The sequence below is a fragment of the Mesocricetus auratus genome, unplaced genomic scaffold (assembly GCF_017639785.1).
Source record: "Mesocricetus auratus isolate SY011 unplaced genomic scaffold, BCM_Maur_2.0 Super-Scaffold_100001, whole genome shotgun sequence".
In the NCBI taxonomy this organism is placed as follows: domain Eukaryota; kingdom Metazoa; phylum Chordata; class Mammalia; order Rodentia; family Cricetidae; genus Mesocricetus; species Mesocricetus auratus.
In genome coordinates, this window is record NW_024429187.1 from 5,236,898 (window position 1) to 5,256,575 (window position 19,678).

At 38.3% G+C, this 19,678-nt stretch overlaps 1 protein-coding gene across 5 annotated transcripts in view; it reads left to right on the forward strand.

Annotated features, from left to right (window-relative positions):
* LOC101824959 (activating transcription factor 7 interacting protein) overlaps positions 1-19,678 on the forward strand; it is a 77,665-nt gene that overhangs the window by 9,791 nt on the left and 48,196 nt on the right. The window contains exon 1 of one of the 5 annotated variants that reach the window (XM_040743433.1): positions 3,465-3,820. The exons of 2 other annotated variants lie outside the window; for them this stretch is intronic. In XM_040743433.1, the coding sequence (XP_040599367.1) occupies positions 3,804-3,820 (17 nt within the window). In that variant the 5' untranslated portion in view covers positions 3,465-3,803. Of the gene's footprint in view, positions 1-3,464; positions 3,821-19,678 lie in introns of those variants that run through there. 2 more of the 5 variants (XM_021228857.2, XM_021228856.2) reach the window with 2 other exon arrangements.

The window sequence follows — 19,678 nt, forward strand, 5'->3', positions numbered from 1 at the left end:
TGTTTGGTAAGGGCATGTAGAATTAGTGAGATGTGGAGAAATGAGGTGTTTTCAGGGTTATTCTGTCTTGTGGGGTGGATTATGTGTTTCTTTGCATGTGTGTGGAGGTCATAGAAATGCTTGAGGGAGTTGATTCTCCACCTAGTCCTTGTGTCTGTTGTGTTCCACCCCCTCCAGGGAGAAAGGGGATGCGTGCCTTTGGAGTTGCAGTTGAAGAAAGCAAGCAGGTTGGGCTGTGCAGGTCTGAAATTGTTGTAAGGGAGGGCAGGGTCTCCAGAAAGGTGGACGAGCAGGGAAAAGGAAGTTGGTGAAGATCTAGTGTGTATGTTAGCACTCTTTTATGTCCCTTTTCCCTAAGACATGACGTTAACAACGTGTAGTGTGCCACAACTAAGTAAGTGGACAGTCTACCAAAGCATAGTAAAAGTCTTACTACTTAAAGTCTGGTAATTTTCAGTAATTTATACATGCATTGTTATTACATTAATGTGGTAAATAAAAAATATAGTTTTCAATTCCCCCCTTCATTACTACTTGTGTAATTCCTGGCAAATGATTATATTCTCTGGACATAAAAGTTGGTAGTGTAACACTCTCAGGAATGTCTAGACTCTTGACATTGCGGCATGACCTTGTCATTTACAGATTAGTTCTGAGACATCCTGGGACTGTAGGACATGCCTGCATCATTGTAATAATGAAATGAGAATAATGTGCCAAGGCATGCTTGTTTCTCATTGGAAGAGATTAAATGTGAGATTGTCATAGAACTGTTTAGCTAATATTAAAATTTTCTTCCAAATCATTTATTTGAAAAAATGGCACTTATTTAAAATTTCCGAAAAGATAATTTATGTCATTAAAGTCAAGCTATGCTGGACTTAGAAATATTAATAGAATTTTAAAACAAATAATTAAGTTATATGTGAAAATATCTTAGTGAAATCTATTAAACTATATAATAAACAAAACCCACCTGGAAGATGGCTCCGGATGCTGCACAAGTCTGACCTGAGTTCTGTCCCTGAAACCCACTGTGGAAAAGAGAACCAGCTCCCAGGAGTTGTCCTCTGCTGTCTGTGCCTGCACACAGGCCACGAGCATGTGATGTGTTCCATCTGTGTGCCCACACATCTATTAGTAGTAGTAATAATAAAAATAAATCTTGAAACAAAAGCTGACCATCTACTTCTATAGCTGTTTCAAAGCTTAGCTATGCTGTGCCAACAGTAGATACTGTACAGTTCCTGTCAAACCCTAAAAACTGGAATGTATTCCACAAAAGGCATCTCTACCACATTGGATTCTGAACTGCAGTCTTGTAGGAGGAATTAGGAAGAAAAGAGACCCTGCCAGTGAAGGTTTGCTTTTTGTGTGAGATGGTGAGAATCTCAACTTACTGTCAGTTGAGATAGTTCTGTACTATTGGACAGAAAAATGACATTCAAATGGGAGACAAACAAGACACAGTTTCTAATCTTACATGATCTATGAAGAGAGAAGTATTGAAGTGTGGTCAATGCAGCAAAGCTAGGAGTTAAGATCGTGAGAGCAAGTCGTTCCAGCGTTAGGTGATGGACGTAGTAAGAAGGAAGGGGGTCAAGGAGGAGGGCTGTTAGGATAGTTAGGAGTGGTGTGTGTTCTGGCCCATGCCTGCTATTCCAGGACCTTGGAAGACTGAGGCAGGAGGAATGCTATAAATGTAATGCTAGTAGTGTAGGCCTAATGAGTGGGACTCCTTCTCAAGCAAACAGTAGACATTGGTCACAGAATAGAGTTTATCTGGTGAGCTAGGCTGGCTTTGGGGATACAGAATGAAGAGATGTGAGCAGTGACACCCGTTGCTGTAACTGTCTTCCATTTTTCCTTGTTTTTATCTGACCAAGAGAGCCAGTGTCTGAAGGGTTGGATGAAGCTGCACTCATTGAAGCTGAATGTAGTCTGGGTTATATTTCAGCGTTTATTAATTTTTAACTGCTATTTAATCTCTGAGCCTGTTTTGGCTATCACGAATTGGTGATAAAACCTGCCATTAGGATCAGAGTAACAATTGAGATAGCATCTAAAATCTGCCAGATAGCTACAGTTTGGTTATTTGTAATACCTCATCCCATTGAACTTAACATCCCAGTTTTACAGTAATCATATCTATTCCAAACATTCCTAGTTTACCAACCTCCTGTTTTCACTGAATAGACAAAGCTGCCCTCAGCCATAGTTCTAAGAACTACCCGAAATCCTAGCTAGCATTCAAGGGGTGGATGCAGGAGGATTGCAAGTTTGAGGGCAGCTTGAGCATACAGTAAATTCAGGGTTTGGTTACAATGATGAAACACCATCTCAAAAAACAAAAAAGCATTGGTGTTATACATGAGTGGTGTGGAGAGAGCGCTTCCTTAGCATGTTCAAGGCCCAAGCTTTGGTCCCCATACTGTAATTTGATATGGCTTGGATCATGTGTAATGTGTCTTGTTTTCTATACTTAAGGCAGTTTTCAAAGGTGTTATCTAGTCCATCTCATGGAAAATTGAATAAAGGTCTCTTTCAAGGCTGAGTGTTAGACAAATTTTATGGAATATTTCAAAAATATACAGACATAGAATGAGATAATGAACCACATGATTTATCATCTCATGAGGCCATTGTCTTTGAATTGCATTTTTGTGATCTCTCTTCTACCCTTAGAAGTTGCAATAAATACCAGCATTTCCATGGACATAACACAGGGTAACTAAACTTGAGGACTGTGTACCAAAGAAGAAGGGAGGAAACTGGGCTCCCTCCGCAGCTCATGGCAAAGGAAGCAGAAGAGGTTCTTTGTCTGCTGCCGCCTGTGTCTCTGCCGGGCCTGCTTTGCCGGCAGTTCTCAGATTGCCAAGAGCCCCACTTCCAGACTGGCTTGGACCCTTTTGTCCTTCCTACTCTTCCTTCCCAGAGAGTCTACACTCTTCACTTTTTCCTAGGACTAATATGTTGGGAGTTCTGTGTGACCTGAGAATGTGTTTGTGACATTTGGACTTCAAAGAGAAGAAATGTTTGATTTTTATGAGAAATTGCTAAATTAAGCTTTGTTGCCATCCTAGTTTTAAGATTACTGTTAAAATTGAAAAATGAGATTGTAAACTTGGATTGAGCACTTCTGAAGCTAAGATTCTGTGGGGAAATTTTTAATTAGCTTTTTAAAATTAAAATTAACTTGATCTAATGAACATAAGATCTAAGCAAATTTGACACTCTTCATTTGATGGATGTACTATATTAAAGGTAAAGAAGAAAAAGTGAAAGAAAATAAAAAAGGGTCTTGATCTGGGTTTGAGGGGTTTGACTTTTTTCCTCCCCTTTTTTTCTGGACTGAAATGGAGGCTTTCTTTCAGGCGAATTCCCTAGTGTTTGCTCTGTGTGATCTGGCTCTATCTCTGTAACTGCTAATATGTGGCCTGGATTTCAAGTTGTTTGGGATCGGAATGTGCCCAAAGTCTGTTGCAAGTCCGGATTCACAGGCATTTTGTTGCAAAACTGGCTTGTTGCCTTCTGTTTTCTTTTTCTGTGTGCTAAGTAGCTGCATTGTTTGTTGCAGTATATGCATTAGCTATCTGTGTTCAGTTTCCTGCAGGCTGACAAAGTGGGCGGGGCTTTCTTTGATACATGGCTGAGTTTTCACTGTGTGAGTTCTGGAGTGCACATTGCAGCCATCTTAATTACACTTTTGTGCAACTGAGACTGTGCAGCTGTCTCAAAATGGCTGCTAACCCAATCTCTGAGGCTGCTTAGGCAGCAGATCTGCCAGTGAAGAGACTTGTCACATGCATCAGGATCTGAGGTAAGAACCAGTAAGCTTTTATCTTTAAACACTACAATTAGAAAACATTTGAACATAACCAGCTTTGTATAGGAAAGAGAATTTGCCTGTGAAGAAGTTGCAATGTTTTCTAAGAGCTGTAAACCTATATTAGAGAAATAATGTATTGGGATGGTGAGGTCAAAGGTTAAATTCCTGTGATTTCTCACCATTTTGTTGTCATTGCCAGAACATTTGATCACCACAGTAGTGCTTTTCAAACACGAGTGACTTAATACTTATTGTGTATTGGATAGTTAATTCATTAGATATCTGTAGAAATTCAAACAATATATAAATTGAGCATATTTTTAAAGAAGCCATAAATGAGCCTTGTTTGAAAAGAATATGATTTTCTATTTTTCAAAATGAGTTATTGTTTGGTAGGTTTATAAAAAGTGCTAATTTGCTATATAAATGAAAAAATAGTATCTTTTTTCATTTTTTATTATATATTTCAATGCTTTCTCATATGCTGCCTTTTTATTTTATAATTAATATATTTATAGTGTCTCACATTCTTTATTTTTTTGTTTGAATTGACATTTGAATTCAGATTTTAAATTTCAGATTAATTTTACATATTGACCTCATACTTTTTATTTTTAAAATCTAAAGTAGTCTGATAACTAGAGAGCTGGAATAAATATTGTTTTAGTTAACTAAGTGACATAATTATGTATATTTAAAACTTAACATTCAAAAGGATTATAAATTTAAAGGTTTTTTTTTAGCATTGTAAAGCAGAAATGTTTGCTGAACTATTGTAATATACAATTTCATGGTTACCTAGCAAGCTGGGAGAATAAATTTTTCTTCCTTCTCTTTTCTTTCTTTAGACATGGTCTCAGTGTGGTTCATGTTGGCTCTAGTTTGCTAAGTAGCCTAGGCTTGTCTTGGGCCCCTGACCTTTAACCTCTGTCTCTCCAGTGCTGGGATCACAGGCGTACATGCTGCCATGTATTCCCAAAAGAGTGAATGGCATTTAGTCACATAATTTGGGCAGAACAGTAACATTTTAAGCAGCGCTTAAGTTGTAGTAATTACTAAATTATTTTCTAAATGATATAGTACACTCCTGTAACTGTGTCAATAGAATATTATAAACATATTCTTGACTAATACAATAGAGAACAGTTCTGAACATTCTGTATAGAGCTTTTATCTTCTATTTTTTGTAAGTTTTTACCCCTCCTCTGTTTTTACTTTTTTAAAAGTAGGGCCTCGAGGTATAAACTGGCCTTTTGAACATTTGTTCTGTGGCTTGAGCTGGCCTTGAATTTGCAATCCTCTTGTTTCAGCCTCCCAGAATTATAGACAAGTACTACCATGCCTGGCTGTAAAAGCAACTTTTCAAACAGAAAATTAAATTTTTTGCAAATTCTTAAATTCTTAGGGAAGGCTCCAACATATTAAACATATTAAAATTCCAACACATGGAATTTTATTTTGTACTTATTTTATAGTATGGATTTATTAAATTTACTTGTTGTAATTGTATTTAATATAAGCTATTATAACAAAACTTTGAAATGAGATCACATATGACTTTAGAAGTTTACATTAGTGTGCAGATGTAGTTCACTTATTTGTAGAACTTAGCCTCGAATGCACTATGGAATTCTGTTTGAAATTTATCCTTGAATGCATCTACTTTTTTTTTCCTTTCTTTGTTTTCTTAAAGGTGTAGACTAGAACATTAGGTCTGCTACTTAACAGTTGAAAATTGCTACCTTGTCATAAACTTAAATTTATACTTGCTCTTGATATATGTATGTATGATTATATGTGTGTATATATATATGCACACATGTTTAATAAGATAGGTTTTTTGTCATTTAATCACAAGTAAAATGATGATTCATCATAATTTGAATGATAATTTGTAAATCATTTGGGCATGTTCAGGAAAACTTGCTATGTGTGAGCAAGTGAGCGAGTCTGCTTTCCTTTCTGTAAGGTCCTGCATGACAGGAGAGAGAACTGCCCCAGCCTCAGTCTCCCTTCTCCTGTCTGAGGAGTTCAGTGTCTTGGTGGAAGGATGGAGGGGAGATTATGAGGTTTATATGTAGATCTGAAGAACATTACAGAAGATAGCCACTTGGTCTTTAACCCACTTGGTCTTTGATGTGGAGGAAAATGGATTAGGTTGACATTAGTGAATAGTTTATGTTGTCATTCACGTGTTTTTTTTTTTTTTGCCTTCTGTTGCTGAGTGTAGAGTTTATACTCAGGCTTAACCACTTATATGCATGGGGAAATCTAAACTCTGGTTACTTAGGCTGTCATTGCTAACTTTTTCATTGCCATTTTCCATCTTTATAGCTTATAAGCATGAATTAGATCTTGAATTTTGTGTTGGTGGCAGTTTTCAAAATTTCTGTAATGAATTACTTAATTATTATTATTATTAATTTTTATTTTTTTGAGAGAGTTTCTCTGTGTGTAGCTCTGACCCTTTGGGTGTATGTAGTCCTGACTGTCCTAGAACTTACTCTGTAGACCAGGCTGGCCTTGAACTTACAGAGCCTCCCAAGTGCTGGGTCTGACGGCATATATCACCACTGCCTGGCTGGGAACTGAATTCTTGAGGCCATATATTGTCCATTCTTTTTTCTCCTCCCTATTGTTTACCCCTTTTCATAAACTACTCAAAAATAAATTAGTATAAGTCTCAAAAGGAAATATGGGGATTGTGGACAGTTCATTGACTCAAGACTACACTTAAATTTGAATTCCCTTTTCTTACCTTTTTCTGATACTAACTGGATTGTTTCATTTCTTCAGTTTATTCTCAAATGTCATATACTTAGCCATGTGTGACTAGATCAGAGTATCTTGGGAAAGGATGAAGAATTAAGTAAAACCTGAATTGAATGTTGTTATTACAGAATCGCAAGTGTAGGATAAATGCTTCAGTTGTGGTCTGGGTGAGTTGTCCAAATATATTGTAAGAAAAACATGTAAGAGATGACTTGAATTCAGGGCCAAGTGTTACTTGTGCTTCAGGTATAAATGAGGACCTTAGGAGCAGTTCTCTTTTAGTGGCCACAAACAGCTGTTGGATTTATTTTATCCTCTAACTACTGCCCATTTTTCTACTTAACATCTAACATCAATTTTTACTAACGATTCACATCTTGCCTCTTAATGTTGGATGGGGCGATGGAGTACCTGTGTCTTTCCAGTAGTATACTCTGAGTAGATAGGTCCCTTAGGCGTGACATCCTCTTCACTAGTTTCTTCTCCAGGGCAGTTCCCTTATAAACCCTTGTGAACTCAATTAATGGAAGCGTTGACAGCCTTAGATACCTAAAATACAGTTTCTAACCCAAAGAAAATAAACATAAATAAAATCTAGTCTACTCTACCTAACCTAGGGAGACCTAACAGATGTAAAGGAAGTGTATTCTTTAGAAGATATGGTAACTTTGATAGCATTTTTTCTAATTAAAATTTTTCTGGAGGTTTATTTTTATGTTTATGGGGTTTTGGTTGCATGCATGTCTATACACCATATGTGTGCAGTGCCCACAGATGCCAGAAGAGGACAATGTTTCCCCTGGATCTGGGTTACAGACAGTTGTAAGCTGCCATGTAGTTGCTAGGAATTGAACCTGGGTCCTCTGAATGAGTAGTAGTCAGTGCTCTTAACTGCTGAGCCATCTTTCCTATCTCTGTTGTATTTTTTTTCCCCAATGTTAGAGTACTGTGGGGCCTAAAAGATTTAGTGACATCAGTCTAAGATTTAAAGTGAGAAGATTAAAGTACTCAATTAGAAATATGTAAAGGGACCTTGAGAGTTTCTTCTGTTAATGGTATCACTGTTACAGACATCATTGACTTCAACCAGTCTTGATGGTGGTGTAGAATAAGAAAACATTAAACTGCTTTCCAGATGTACACCTTGCTACAGTTAAGTGAAGCAACATTTTGTTATCCATGGTTTCTACCAAAGTGAACACAGTTTTAACAACTTAGTGAGTTTTCTAATAGGAAGTTTCCTTACTTGAAAATAATTTCTGATAGTTAATATTGGAAGCCAATATCTTAGCTTTGAAAATTCCTCTCTACATTGTTGACAGCACCATGTCAGCTTGAAAATTGTTTGATGGTGCATAAACTAGTAAGTTACCATTGTGGCCTAACCAAGCCCCCAATTAAATGCCTTCTTGTATAAGAGTTGCTTTGGTCATTGTGTCTTCATAGCAATAGAACAGTGAGTAAGACAGAAGCTAGTACCAGGAGGGGAGTATTGCTGTAACAGGCCTGACCATGCTCCTTCTTTGAGGAATATGGAAGACTTTGGGCCTTTAGGTTAGGAAAGTGGTTGAATGCTTTAAATGGTGCTTTATGGACCTTACTAGTAGGAACACGGAAGACTGGCGCTGAGAGCAGTCTAGAATATGATGGCTGGCTCCAGAAGTGTCAGAGGGGAAGAATATTTGTAAGTGGCCTAGAGACTATTCTTATGATATTTTGGCAAAGAATGTGGCTGCTTTCTGCCCTTGTCTGAAAAATCTGCTTGAGCTTAAGTGAATAGTTTTGGATTCACAGAGGAGATTTTTGGTTTTCTGAGACAGGGTTTCTCTGTATTGCTTTGGAGTCTGTCCCGGAACTCCGTCTGTAGACCAGGCTGGCTTTAAACTCAGAGATCTGCCTGCCTCTTCCTCCTGAGTGCTGGGATTAAAGGCGTGCGCCACCAATGCCCAGCCCCTTTCAGTTCTTGAGGCTTTATGATGAATGTGATACTTAACAAGTTCTTGGCATTCAGACCTGGACCTCCCCACTCTCACCCAGTATTGAGTGTGTGGTTAATTCTGATGTCGCCTTGTTCTGCTGTCATTCATCTGCTGAGGTGGACAGATCTTGAGAGGGCAGTGCAGTTATCTCAGAATTTATCATTTCCTTTCAGTGATTCTCTCTCCCAGATAGCATACCTGCATGTCAGGAGGCCGCCATTTACTGTTTATACAATAACAACTTCTTTTTACTTAGTCTCATTATTATATAAAGGATAACTTAACTAAGTTAAAAGTGAGATTAAAAGTGCAGTACATGGGCTCAGAAGATGGCTCAGTGGTTGAGTGCTTACAGCTCTTAAAGAGGACAGGAGTTCAGTTCCCAGTGTCATCCTCAAGTGGCTCTCAGCAGTCTTCAGCTTCAGTTCCAGATATGTGACACCTCAGCCTGCTGTGGGTTTTTGTTTGTTTTGTTGTTGTTGTGTGTGTGTGTCTAGCATTTATGTGGACATAGCCTATATGCATGCATACATATGTACGTACATACATACATACAATCTAAAATAATAAAATCTAAAAAATAACATTTTGAGAGAATCCTTTGTATTTATTATTTTAAACGTGGCACTAGTTTGTGGATTTGACTATAGTTTAGGTAGTCTGTATTTTTAAAGTAAGTGGGGATAAAAAGTGGAGTTTGTATCAGTAAATCATAAAGTAGCTAAAAACAATTTAAGCAAGGCATCCACATCTGTAGGTTGTGACTTGATGCTTGCCCATGAGGACTTTGCTAATTGAAATGATTAGTGACTTAATTGTTTGGTTTTTGGAGACAGGGTTTCTCTGTGTAACAGACCTGGCTGTCCTTGGACTTGGTTTGTAGATCAGGCTGGCCTCCAGCTCAAACTCACAGAGATCCGCCTGCCTCCATCAACCGGTCTTATGATATAATTTTGACAGGAATGTGGTGTTGGCATTTGTAACTTAATGTGTCCACATTTTGATAGGAAGAACAGTGGTTTGGTAATGTTAATTGGTGTTAGTAAATATGTTGAATTAGTTGATTGTCATAATAATGGTACCTGAGTATGTGCATTGTGTTTGGTGAATTGTCAGTGTTTCTAAGATCAAGTTTGCTTAAGAAAATTTATATTTACTCATATATTAGAGTAAAAATAGCTTGTATTTAATGAGTTATAATTTATGGTTTTAATGATTGTTAAATTAGCAAATACTAAATTTTACTTTTTAGTCTGTGAAACAATTAAGCTAAGGATTTAAATAAATCTTTGGGGATTTAAATTGTTTCATGTGGCAGGAGTTGAATTTCAGTTACACAAAAGTTAGAAGATGCTTTTGTTTTATTTCTTGGAAGTGAATTATTTTTGTGAACAGCTAGCTAGCTGTCTTCTAGAACCAGTCAGTGACTTTTGGAGAAGGAATGGGGCTGGTTTTCTCACCAGGACTCTCCTTTAGTTTGCTCTTGAAGAAAGGGCTGCTTTATGTAAATTGCTCTTACTGGCGCCAGCTAGCTGGAACTGCAGTCTGGCTGTGCAGTGGCAGCAAATAATATGTGTCATGGACTTACTCTTTGGAATGTGTGAGAATTCAGCCTTTAGGCTGATTGATAGAACAGAGTTGAAGCATTAGTGTTACAGCAATGACACCTCCAAAGTTGACAGTGTGCATGGGTACAAGATCAGGTATTAGCTTTTTAAACTAAGTTCTGGTCTTAGAGACTGTGCCCACTGACACCATCGGGGATAGGTGGGAGCTACTTAAGTGTCTGCAGTTGCTGCAGACCCACAGTTGACAGCATGGAAAATCTGCACAAAGAATTTGGATGCTAGGCATTGTCACTGGAAGCAGATAAACTCTTGTGTTCTGTGAGCGTCACTGATAGGTTGGATGACAGGTTTTGGCTTTATGGTTAATGGGATGTTTGCTGCACAAACTGCACAACAGATGTGGAACATGGAAAGGAATATAACATGTAGCCAACTACTGTATTGTAGTCCTGTTGTTTGTTTTTCATGAGTTGGAATCAAATACATTTAGCCTTAAAGCTAACCTGGAAGTCTCATTAGATTTTGAAGTCTACACTGGCTTAGAAGAAGGGAAGTCTTTACAGTATCAAGCTGCCCTCAGGTAAGGGACTCAGGTCCATTTTCTGAGCCACCTCCCTACCCCAGGTACTGTATCTGTCTCTTTGCCTTTAGGCAGATTTTTATTGTTTTCAGCTCTAGTAATATCAGGATTGGTAGGTTATTGATGTTAATATTCAAGAGGTTTTTGAGAGACATGTTTGGATTTGTTCTTTTAAAAAGATGTAATTTTCATCCTTAAAACTTCCTTCACATTTAAATTGAGATGAACTAATAAGTGAAGTGAACTTCATGTGGATATGACTCATGTATGTAATACATTCATACTACGTATGCATCGGTTTTAGATCTTTTTTCATTATAGCCAGGTACCATGTTCTCAGTTAAACCAACACCAACTGGTGTATGAGGAGAAAGAGCATTCTCTACCTTAATCACTGGGAAGTTTTAGTGTCTGTTTAACTAACAGAACTCAGCATTGCAGATCAGACTGCTGTGCGGTCACATTTGACTTACTGATGTGTTAGACAGTAGGTGTTATATACAGATAACAGGATCAAGTTTTTCACTCCAGTTTTGTAATCATTTTATTTCCAAATACTTCAATTTATCACAGTTTTAACATGTGTTAATTAAGAATCCAATACATCTAACACTTCATTTTGTAAGTTGGCTAGTGGTACACAGGTGTTGTTACACTCTTGTATACCTGAAATACTACATCCCACTGAAATAAAAATAACTATGTATAATAGGGGCTTTTTATAATTACTGTAAAGATAGGCATATGTTTGTGAAGAAATGCATATATGTGTTTATTAATGTCATGGCCAGAAATGTGATATTTTAAATTCATGTCATTATGTTTGGCGAATAGGTATATGTAGGATAAAGTACAAAGTAGTGATGTAAGCTAGGGGAAGGGAGGGAAGCAGTGCTACAGAGGCCATTGTCTTCCTTGTCTTCCTCCCTAGAAGATAAGCACTTGGCTTCCTGGCAGCGGTAGAGTGTTATTAGGTGGGGTTTCCAGTTCTCTAGCTTCTGAGAGGTAACTGGTCGCTATTACTACATGGTTACGTGTTTAAAGAGCTAGCTCTGATAGAGGATAGGTGTGTTTCACAAGGGTTGCCTTTCAACAGTGTTGCCCATTCATATTGTTCTAATGGTAAGCCTTTGTAAAGTTTTTGTACATGTTATAATAACTCAGTCCCTGTGAATACAGTGGTGGTAGAAAGCAATTTTTAGTGATTTTTTTTTCAGGTTAAATGGAAGGTCATAATTGTTTTGGTGTGGAGGACAAAGACATCTGAGACATTTAGGAGATGTTTCCATGTATTTTGAGCCATTATATTTTAGGAGAATGTTGGACTGAGAAGGTAGCCAGTGGACTGGTATTTCTATGTAGGAAAAGAAGACAGTTACTAAATTCAGTTTCAAGCCAGCCTGCACTACAAAATGAGTTCTAAGCCAGCTTGGGCTATAGAGTGAGACCCTGAATTAAAAAAGCCAAACAAAACCAAAGCAAGATTTCTTCTTAGATGATGAGATGATTTAGCGCACTGTAGAAGTACGGATCTTGGAGTCAAACTGAGCCACGCTGGCATAGTTGGAGCATTGCTTTCTGCACGGGACTTGCTTCTGCATCAGCATCCTAAGGGCCAGCAGGGTTAGGAAGCAGTTCCACTCCAGGCCTTAGGAGCAGCAGGCATGCCACAGGCGAATGCTCCTAGACACAGGGTTGCCTTGCCATGTTGCTTCCCATATCTGTATTCCTGAAGCCTTAAAGTACCTGGTATTTCCACGGCTTTTCCTCATACATGTTGTATCAGATTATTCTGCAGGAGGGCATCCTGAGTTTTATTTTATAGGTATAAAAGATGGTCTCTGATGTACCCTCAAAACGTACCTCCTTTTCTGTGACTTTCTAGCTCTGTTCTGTGATCTAACCTCGTTTTAGATAGCCATTTTGTGCTGAAGATTCTAAGCTTGTTTATTATTTATTTAGGTGGTTTTCTTGTTTTTGTTTTTGTTTTTTTTTTTTGAGACAGGGTATTTCTGTAGACCAGCCTGGCTTGTCACTCAAGTGCCGGGCTTAAAGGTGTGCACTACCAACGTTTCAGCCTTTTTTTCTTTTACGTTTATTTAGTTGTTTGTGTGGAGGTACAAGGTGGATTTTTGAGAGTCAGTGTTTTCCTTTCACTTAGGTGGGGTTTAGGGATTAAACTCAGGTCATGAGACTGGAAAAGCCTTTGGCCACTGAAACCTCAGTCTTAACCAGCCCAGAGTTTATAATAAATTAAATAAATTACAGCCATTCAGTCTTTTCTGGTGCTCCACTGAAGATCTATACTTTACTTGGATATTTGAGACAAGTAGGTTTTCTTAATATTTGTCTCTTTCACATTTTTATTATTTTTGTGCTTTCCCTGAATCTTGCTGTGTTTCAGTTTCTTTCATGGTTTCTGCTTCTGCTGTATTGAATTGGCAGTATACCTTTCTGTCTTTATTAGTTTTTTTTCAGTACAAGTAAATGTGCTAACTTTTTTGAATTAGTGCAATTAAGACTCTTTTTTTTTATAAAGAGACTCATCTTGTCAACTAGTGACATAGAGTCTTTATTAAGTCCACTGATACATGCATTCATTCATTCATTTGCTTGTTTATTCACTTAGAGACCAAGTCTCTCTACATAGCCTTGACTGTCCTGGAACTCGCTCTGTAGAGCAGGCTGATCTTGAACTCAGAGATCTGCCTGCCTCTGCCTTCTGAGTGCCCAAGAATATTAGGTTTTATAGGACTAGTTTAGTAGAATTACTTAGGATGTATTCTGTTGGTGCTTTGCTGTTACTTTTTTTTTTTTTTAACAAATTGCCTCCTTAACCTGAGGTTTTTTCTTTTTAATTTAGAGAGATGATCTTCCTTTAATATTATTATATGTGGGTTTTTTGTTATTGATTTTATAAAAATTGTATTACCACATGTGAAGCCACTATTTATATTTGTTGGGTATTTTTATAAGAATTTTACATTTTGGCCATATTAGTATATGCATCTATGTATTTCCCTAGCACTCTAGTTGCTAATAGAAAGACTCACTATTTTTATTGCAGCTATAGAGTTTAGGAAGAAGTGTGTGTCTCTTCTTGTGGATGTATTGTTTTCTCCTGAGCGGGTCCTGTTGTGGTTGGCCCCCCTCTGAAGTGCATTATTTAGCGTGTCTGATATGGGCAAGTGGGGTGGCTGGCCCCTACCCTCCTTAGAGTGGGTCTCTCAGCTGCATTGCTTGAGTTTCACTTGGAATCGTCTAAAGTATGTTATACATAGCATTTACTTATATGTTCCTCTAATTTTGGGTCAGCATTTGACTAGCATGTGATTTTTTATTCATATCTTCTATATTGCTTTATTATAAGACATGTCTCTTAGGTGGAATTCCTATATGATGATTTAGAAATGTTTTTAATAACTCAGCTCTCTGTGTGTGATGTTTTCTAATTTCTTCATCTCTTCTGCATAGTTTTTACCCCATCCGTGTGAACTTTGAAATTTAATTTTAGTTTTGAATATTTATTTTAAAGAGGAATCTGCAGCTGTTTCATCTTGCCTATGAGCTGTTTTCTTGTCTGATTTTGTTCTTAGATCTTTGCCATTTTATGCTTGTAATATATCTTGATGTTTACCTAGGATCCGATTGTTTTCAGTCTTGGCTTAGAAATAGTATCATTATTTCTCTATCCTTGTTAATTGCTAGTTTAGGCTATTACTGGGAAAAACAAACAAACAAACAAAAAACCTTTCCCCTTGAACTTTGATGGGGTGTTTTCTCTAAGGTTTACTATTGCTGATGGCAAGTCCAGTGTCAGTTTCATTGCCCTTTCAAACCCTTGCCTTTCCTTGCTGGGCTTATGAAATCTTACGTTATGCTTAGTATCAATGTTTCAGTATTTAGAAGTCCTTTATTTAGCTCTGAAAGGTTTTCTTATTTTATTTTTCTCCTGACTTTTTCCTGGACACTTTCCCAATGCTCTAGAGTGAAAATGATATTTACTAGTATCTGTCTGTCCTTTGCAGAACATCAATTCTGGGTGGTGATTAACCAGATCATTTCACTTGTACTCACTTGACTTTCATTTTTACTTTCTAAGATTTAAGATTAACTTTCTTCTTAAACATATTTACTTTTACTAGTTTTAGTTATGTGTCTAGCTGGGTTGTGTGCACCTGAGAGCAGGTGCCTGTGGAGCCCAAGGGCATCAAATCCTCACAGAGCTGCTGTGACATGCAGTTGTGAACTGCAGACCAAACTCAGGTCCTCTGAAAGTGTAGTATGTACTCTCAACTGCTGAGCCAGCCTTCCAGCCTAAATTCATCTGTACTCTTCTGTAATTCTTTAATGTGTATGGTGTGTGTGCCTGCCTGTTTGTCTGTGCTCCATGTGTGTGCAATGCCCATAGAGGCCAATAAGGGGGTGTTGGGGTCCCTTGGAGTTGGAGTTACAAAGTTGTTACCACCATATGGGTGACTGGAATTGAGCCCTCATCCTCTGGAAGAGCAGCCAGTACTCTTAACAGCTGATTCATCTCTCTGGCCCCTTCATCTGCATTCTTCAGTGTACTGTTATTCATTCATTCACTAATGTTTTGTCTATTGTGTAGTCTGGAGGTCGATGTTGGATGTCTTCCTTGATCATGCTCCACTGTGTTTTTTGAGATAGAGTCTCTCATTTAGCCTGAATCTCACCAGTTTCCCAGGCTGACTGGCCAGTGGGCTCTGGGGACCCTCCTCTCTGTACCGCCCCAGCACTAGGATTATAGATGCTTGCTTCTATGCCTGGCTTTTTACCTGGCTTTTTATGTAAGTTCTGAGGATTCCAGCTGTTGGTCTGCATGCTTGTAGGGAAGTGGGCCATCTCCTCAGCCCCTTTTCTCCTCTGTTCATAAGAGCTGGGAAGTGGTGCCTACTGCACACGACATACCCTGTTAATTTGTCCCAGCATATGTAGTACTACCCCAACTACAGTCATTTACACCCCCTCCTGCCTTACTTAGTACCAGCATGGAAGACAGTAGTGGAATAGGATTAGCGGTCAAGCACAGATGAGTCAATGTGTTTTCCTCTGAAGACTCAGAGACCCGTCTGGTGTATGTGAAAGTGTGTATTTGTATTCTTCTGTCTCTTCTCAAGTGAACGCTAACAGGGTTGGCATTTATCCTTCTAGATTTTTAGGAGATAATATTTGGATGACCCTATATGTATTCAGAATTTTGTGTGTGTGTTTGACAGTGTAATGTTATAACAGTGGGAAAATACTGACAGCTTGTGATGTCAGATATTTTGCAGAGACTTTATTATAGTACTAGCATCACACAGGAGGACCCAGACACAGGAATGAACATGCATAAACAGGCAATGGGCCCAGCCAGAAAGGGACAGTGCCCATATTCACAGGCAAGTCTGGTCCAGGGGTCATATGATGGATTACTGACTTTTGTGGTGCATTTTAAAAATTAATTTAATCTTATTTTAAGTACATTGGTGTAAGAATTTCAGATCACCTGAATCTAGGGTTACAGACAGTTATGGGTGCTGGGAATTGAACTTTAGTCCTCCAGAAGAGCAGCCAGTGCTCTTAATTGCTGAGCCATCTCTTGGGCCCTCTCTGCGGTGCAGTTTTTGACACAGAACTTCTCAGAGGTTTCACCATGCCCTTAAGAATATTAACTACATTTAAAAAAAATGTCTAATGTTAGTTAAGATGCTCCATGATTTTTGAAAACTGTTTTCTTAGTGGTTCCCAGCCCCATTCCCCACCCCATTTTGCTTTTACAGTGTAGCTGTGTATTCTGTTACACGTTTTCTTTAACAGTTAGGCATATCCTAAGATAGAGAGGCCAGAGCATCTGAGATAAGTGTCAGGGTTAATGCCTATTTGCCCTCATAAATGGTACTGATTAATTCTTCTAACACTGTGTGATACAACTTCTGTATATTAATACTAATCAGAAGTAGTTTTCAGTAGTAAAATTGAAATATTTTCTCATTTGAATTTTCTGTTTATGTTTATTTTTCTGAGTCACTTGTAGCTATTCCCCTTTCCAAGTTGTCCTCAGAATTTTTTGTTTAATTTCCATTCTATACCATTGGATTGTCCATTGTTTTATATATAACCTGTTTGGTATTGTATTCATATCTAATTTGGTTGTTTTTAATCATTTATTTAAGAAGCCGTGACCTTGTTTATGTTTTGGACAATTATTCTTTTGCACTTTTATTTTAAAGCAATAATTATTAGTCATAAGCTTTTGTATTTGGTGGGAAGACTTATTTCTAATTAAAATCTCCCCAATTTTTATAAAGCACTTTATTGTTTTGCAAATTAATCTTAAAATTTCTTTCATGATACAAAAATTATGTAGGTGAAGCTTTAACTAGAATTTCTTTTGATAGTTTTTTTAAAAGGAAGATTGATGTATTTCTCCACATTGAGTCATGTCTTTCACATGTTTTTAAAAAACTTATAAATATTTTATATGTATATAAATGTACTTTTCCTTGATGTTTTCCTTAGTGTGTCTTCAGGCATTTGAGTTCTTACTGATGAATTAGGGTTTCTATAGTAGTGAATATATCATTATACTGTTCCTGCTGCCTCAAGTATGAAGATTCCTGGTTGAAATGATCCTTGTTTGCTAAAGGAGTGATCTTGATGTTGCTAAGTTTTATTTGTTATCAGTGTTAATTTGTATAAATGAATGAATGTTGAAATACTCAATGCCTTCTCAGTTTTATTAAGAAATGGCAACTGTGGTTTGTAATTGTTTTTGGTTGGTACTACATTTCCTAAGATTAAATTGTTTCAGTGTTAAAAGAGAAAAATAGTGTGGAAGCATTATCCTTTAATTGTTAGCCAGACATACAGAGATAAAGAAATGTGAGGACAATGTAGTTGGTTTTCTCCAGTCCTTAAAGATCTGATGTAATCGTAGTCCCATACATTGTTCTCGCGAGTGTGCTCACTGAGGCTACCGAGCTGTTGCAGTTGCTTTGTTTGCTAGAAGAGGAGCTTGTAATTGTAAGTTTTCAGAAATACCCGGATATGGTGCTAGGTGCTTGGCTTGTTGTAGATTTTACTGTATATCGTTGGGAGATTCTTTTGTTCCTTTCTCTATTCCTCCTCCTCCTCCTCCTCCTCCTCCTCCTCCTCCTCCTCCTCCTCCTCCTCCTCCTCATTTCTCCACCTCTTCCTCTTCCCTTTCTGTCTCTTTCTGTTCCTCTTTCTCCTCCTCCTCCTTGAATGCTTTTTTAAATTCTGGAGGCTCTAGGCTCAGTTAAATCCTTTCATGTGGCAGACAGCCAGATTTCCAATAGGCCCAAACCGAGCATGCTGCTGTTGCTTAGCAACTACTTGTGAAGTCTTTGTCTATGACTGAATTATAAATAGGGTTATGAGCAGAAGTGCAATTTAAAATGGGATTGGAAAGAAAGTCATATTCTTTTTGAATTTTCGGGTTTAAAGAATTTTTAAAAATGTAGTCTTTAGATATCTGGCTTATAAAAATTAAGCTTTTTAAGAAGACAATAAAGGTTTTGTAAGTTCATGTCTATAGTTAAACATTTAAAGTCATTTTTTAAAAGGATTGTATTTGTGTGTGTGCATGCACTCAGTGTGTGTTTGTGTATGCTTGTGGGTGTTTTTGGAACCTGGAATAGGATTTAGGTCCTATGGAGCTGGAGTTAGCATCACTTGTGAGCTGAGAGATGTAGGTGCTGGGAACCAAAGTCAGGTCCTGGCAAGAATCACCAGTCCATCTCTCCAGTCCCTTAAAGCTGGTCTCCTAAGAGATTAAAACCATCTGTTTTGTGGTTGTCTGTCCATGTGGGTGTGTGCCTGTGGGTATGTGAGTATTCGGTGTCAAGAGCTAGCTAGCATAGACCATTTGGAGCACTTGAAGCATCGGAAGCCGGAGATACAGATACTGCTCTGAGTGGGTGCTGGGAAATGAACCTGAGTCGTCTGAACAGTAGCAAGAGCTCTTAACTATTGAACCATCTCTCCAGCCGCTAGAGTCTTATTTGATGGTCAGGGTTAAAGACTGTAATAAAGACATGAAAGCTAGAGTACTTCTCTTCTCCTACATTTGGTAGTCATGCGTGCATGTAGAAAAAGACTCAGGGTATTCTGTACTACTGTATTTCGTGTACAACACTTCCTGTTGTATTTTATATGCTTAATTACATTATTTCTTTAAAATACATCTTTTAAAAAGTGTTCAGCAGCCAGGCCGTGGTGGCACATGCCTTTAATCCCAGCACTCGGCAGACTGATCTGTGAGTTTGAGGCCAGCCTGGTCTACGGAGTGACTTCCATGGCAACCAGGACTGCTACACAGAGAAACCCTGTCTCAAAAAACAAAAACAAAACAAAAAGTGTTTAATAATATACCTAGTGGAGCTAGCTATAGTGGTATGTACTTGTAGTCCCTGTCCTGGGAGATGGAGGCAGGACTCAGAATGACCCATGAATTCAAGATCATTCTCTAGTGCTCAACCTGTAATGCTCAGCTTTTAAGGAATGTTTGCCAGCAGGAAGATTGTATTCTTACATTTTTTGCTGGGATTTTAGACTGTGAAGGTAATTTTTTCTGCTCGCTAGAGATGGTGCTCTGTAGAAGGGGAGTGCTTGAGATCACTCTAGCAGAGTAAAGACCCGGGTGACAGACAGGACTGGAAGAGTTGTGGTAAACCATTCTAATAGGTCTTCAAGGAAGGTGACCCGTGGTGCGCTGTGCTGGGGAGGAGGAGGCAGTCATTGGCCCGAAGGCATTTGCCTTTCTTTGAGAATCTGGGTTGTCAGGGTGTGGGCTCCGGGTGCCTTAGCCCTCTGCTCACAGAGGCTAGCTGAGGGAGCACGTGCTTCACAGCTGACAGTTCAGATCCTCCAGGCCTTCCAGGGGAGGGAGGCAGAGTGCTGATGACCCCAGCTGCCCTTGGCG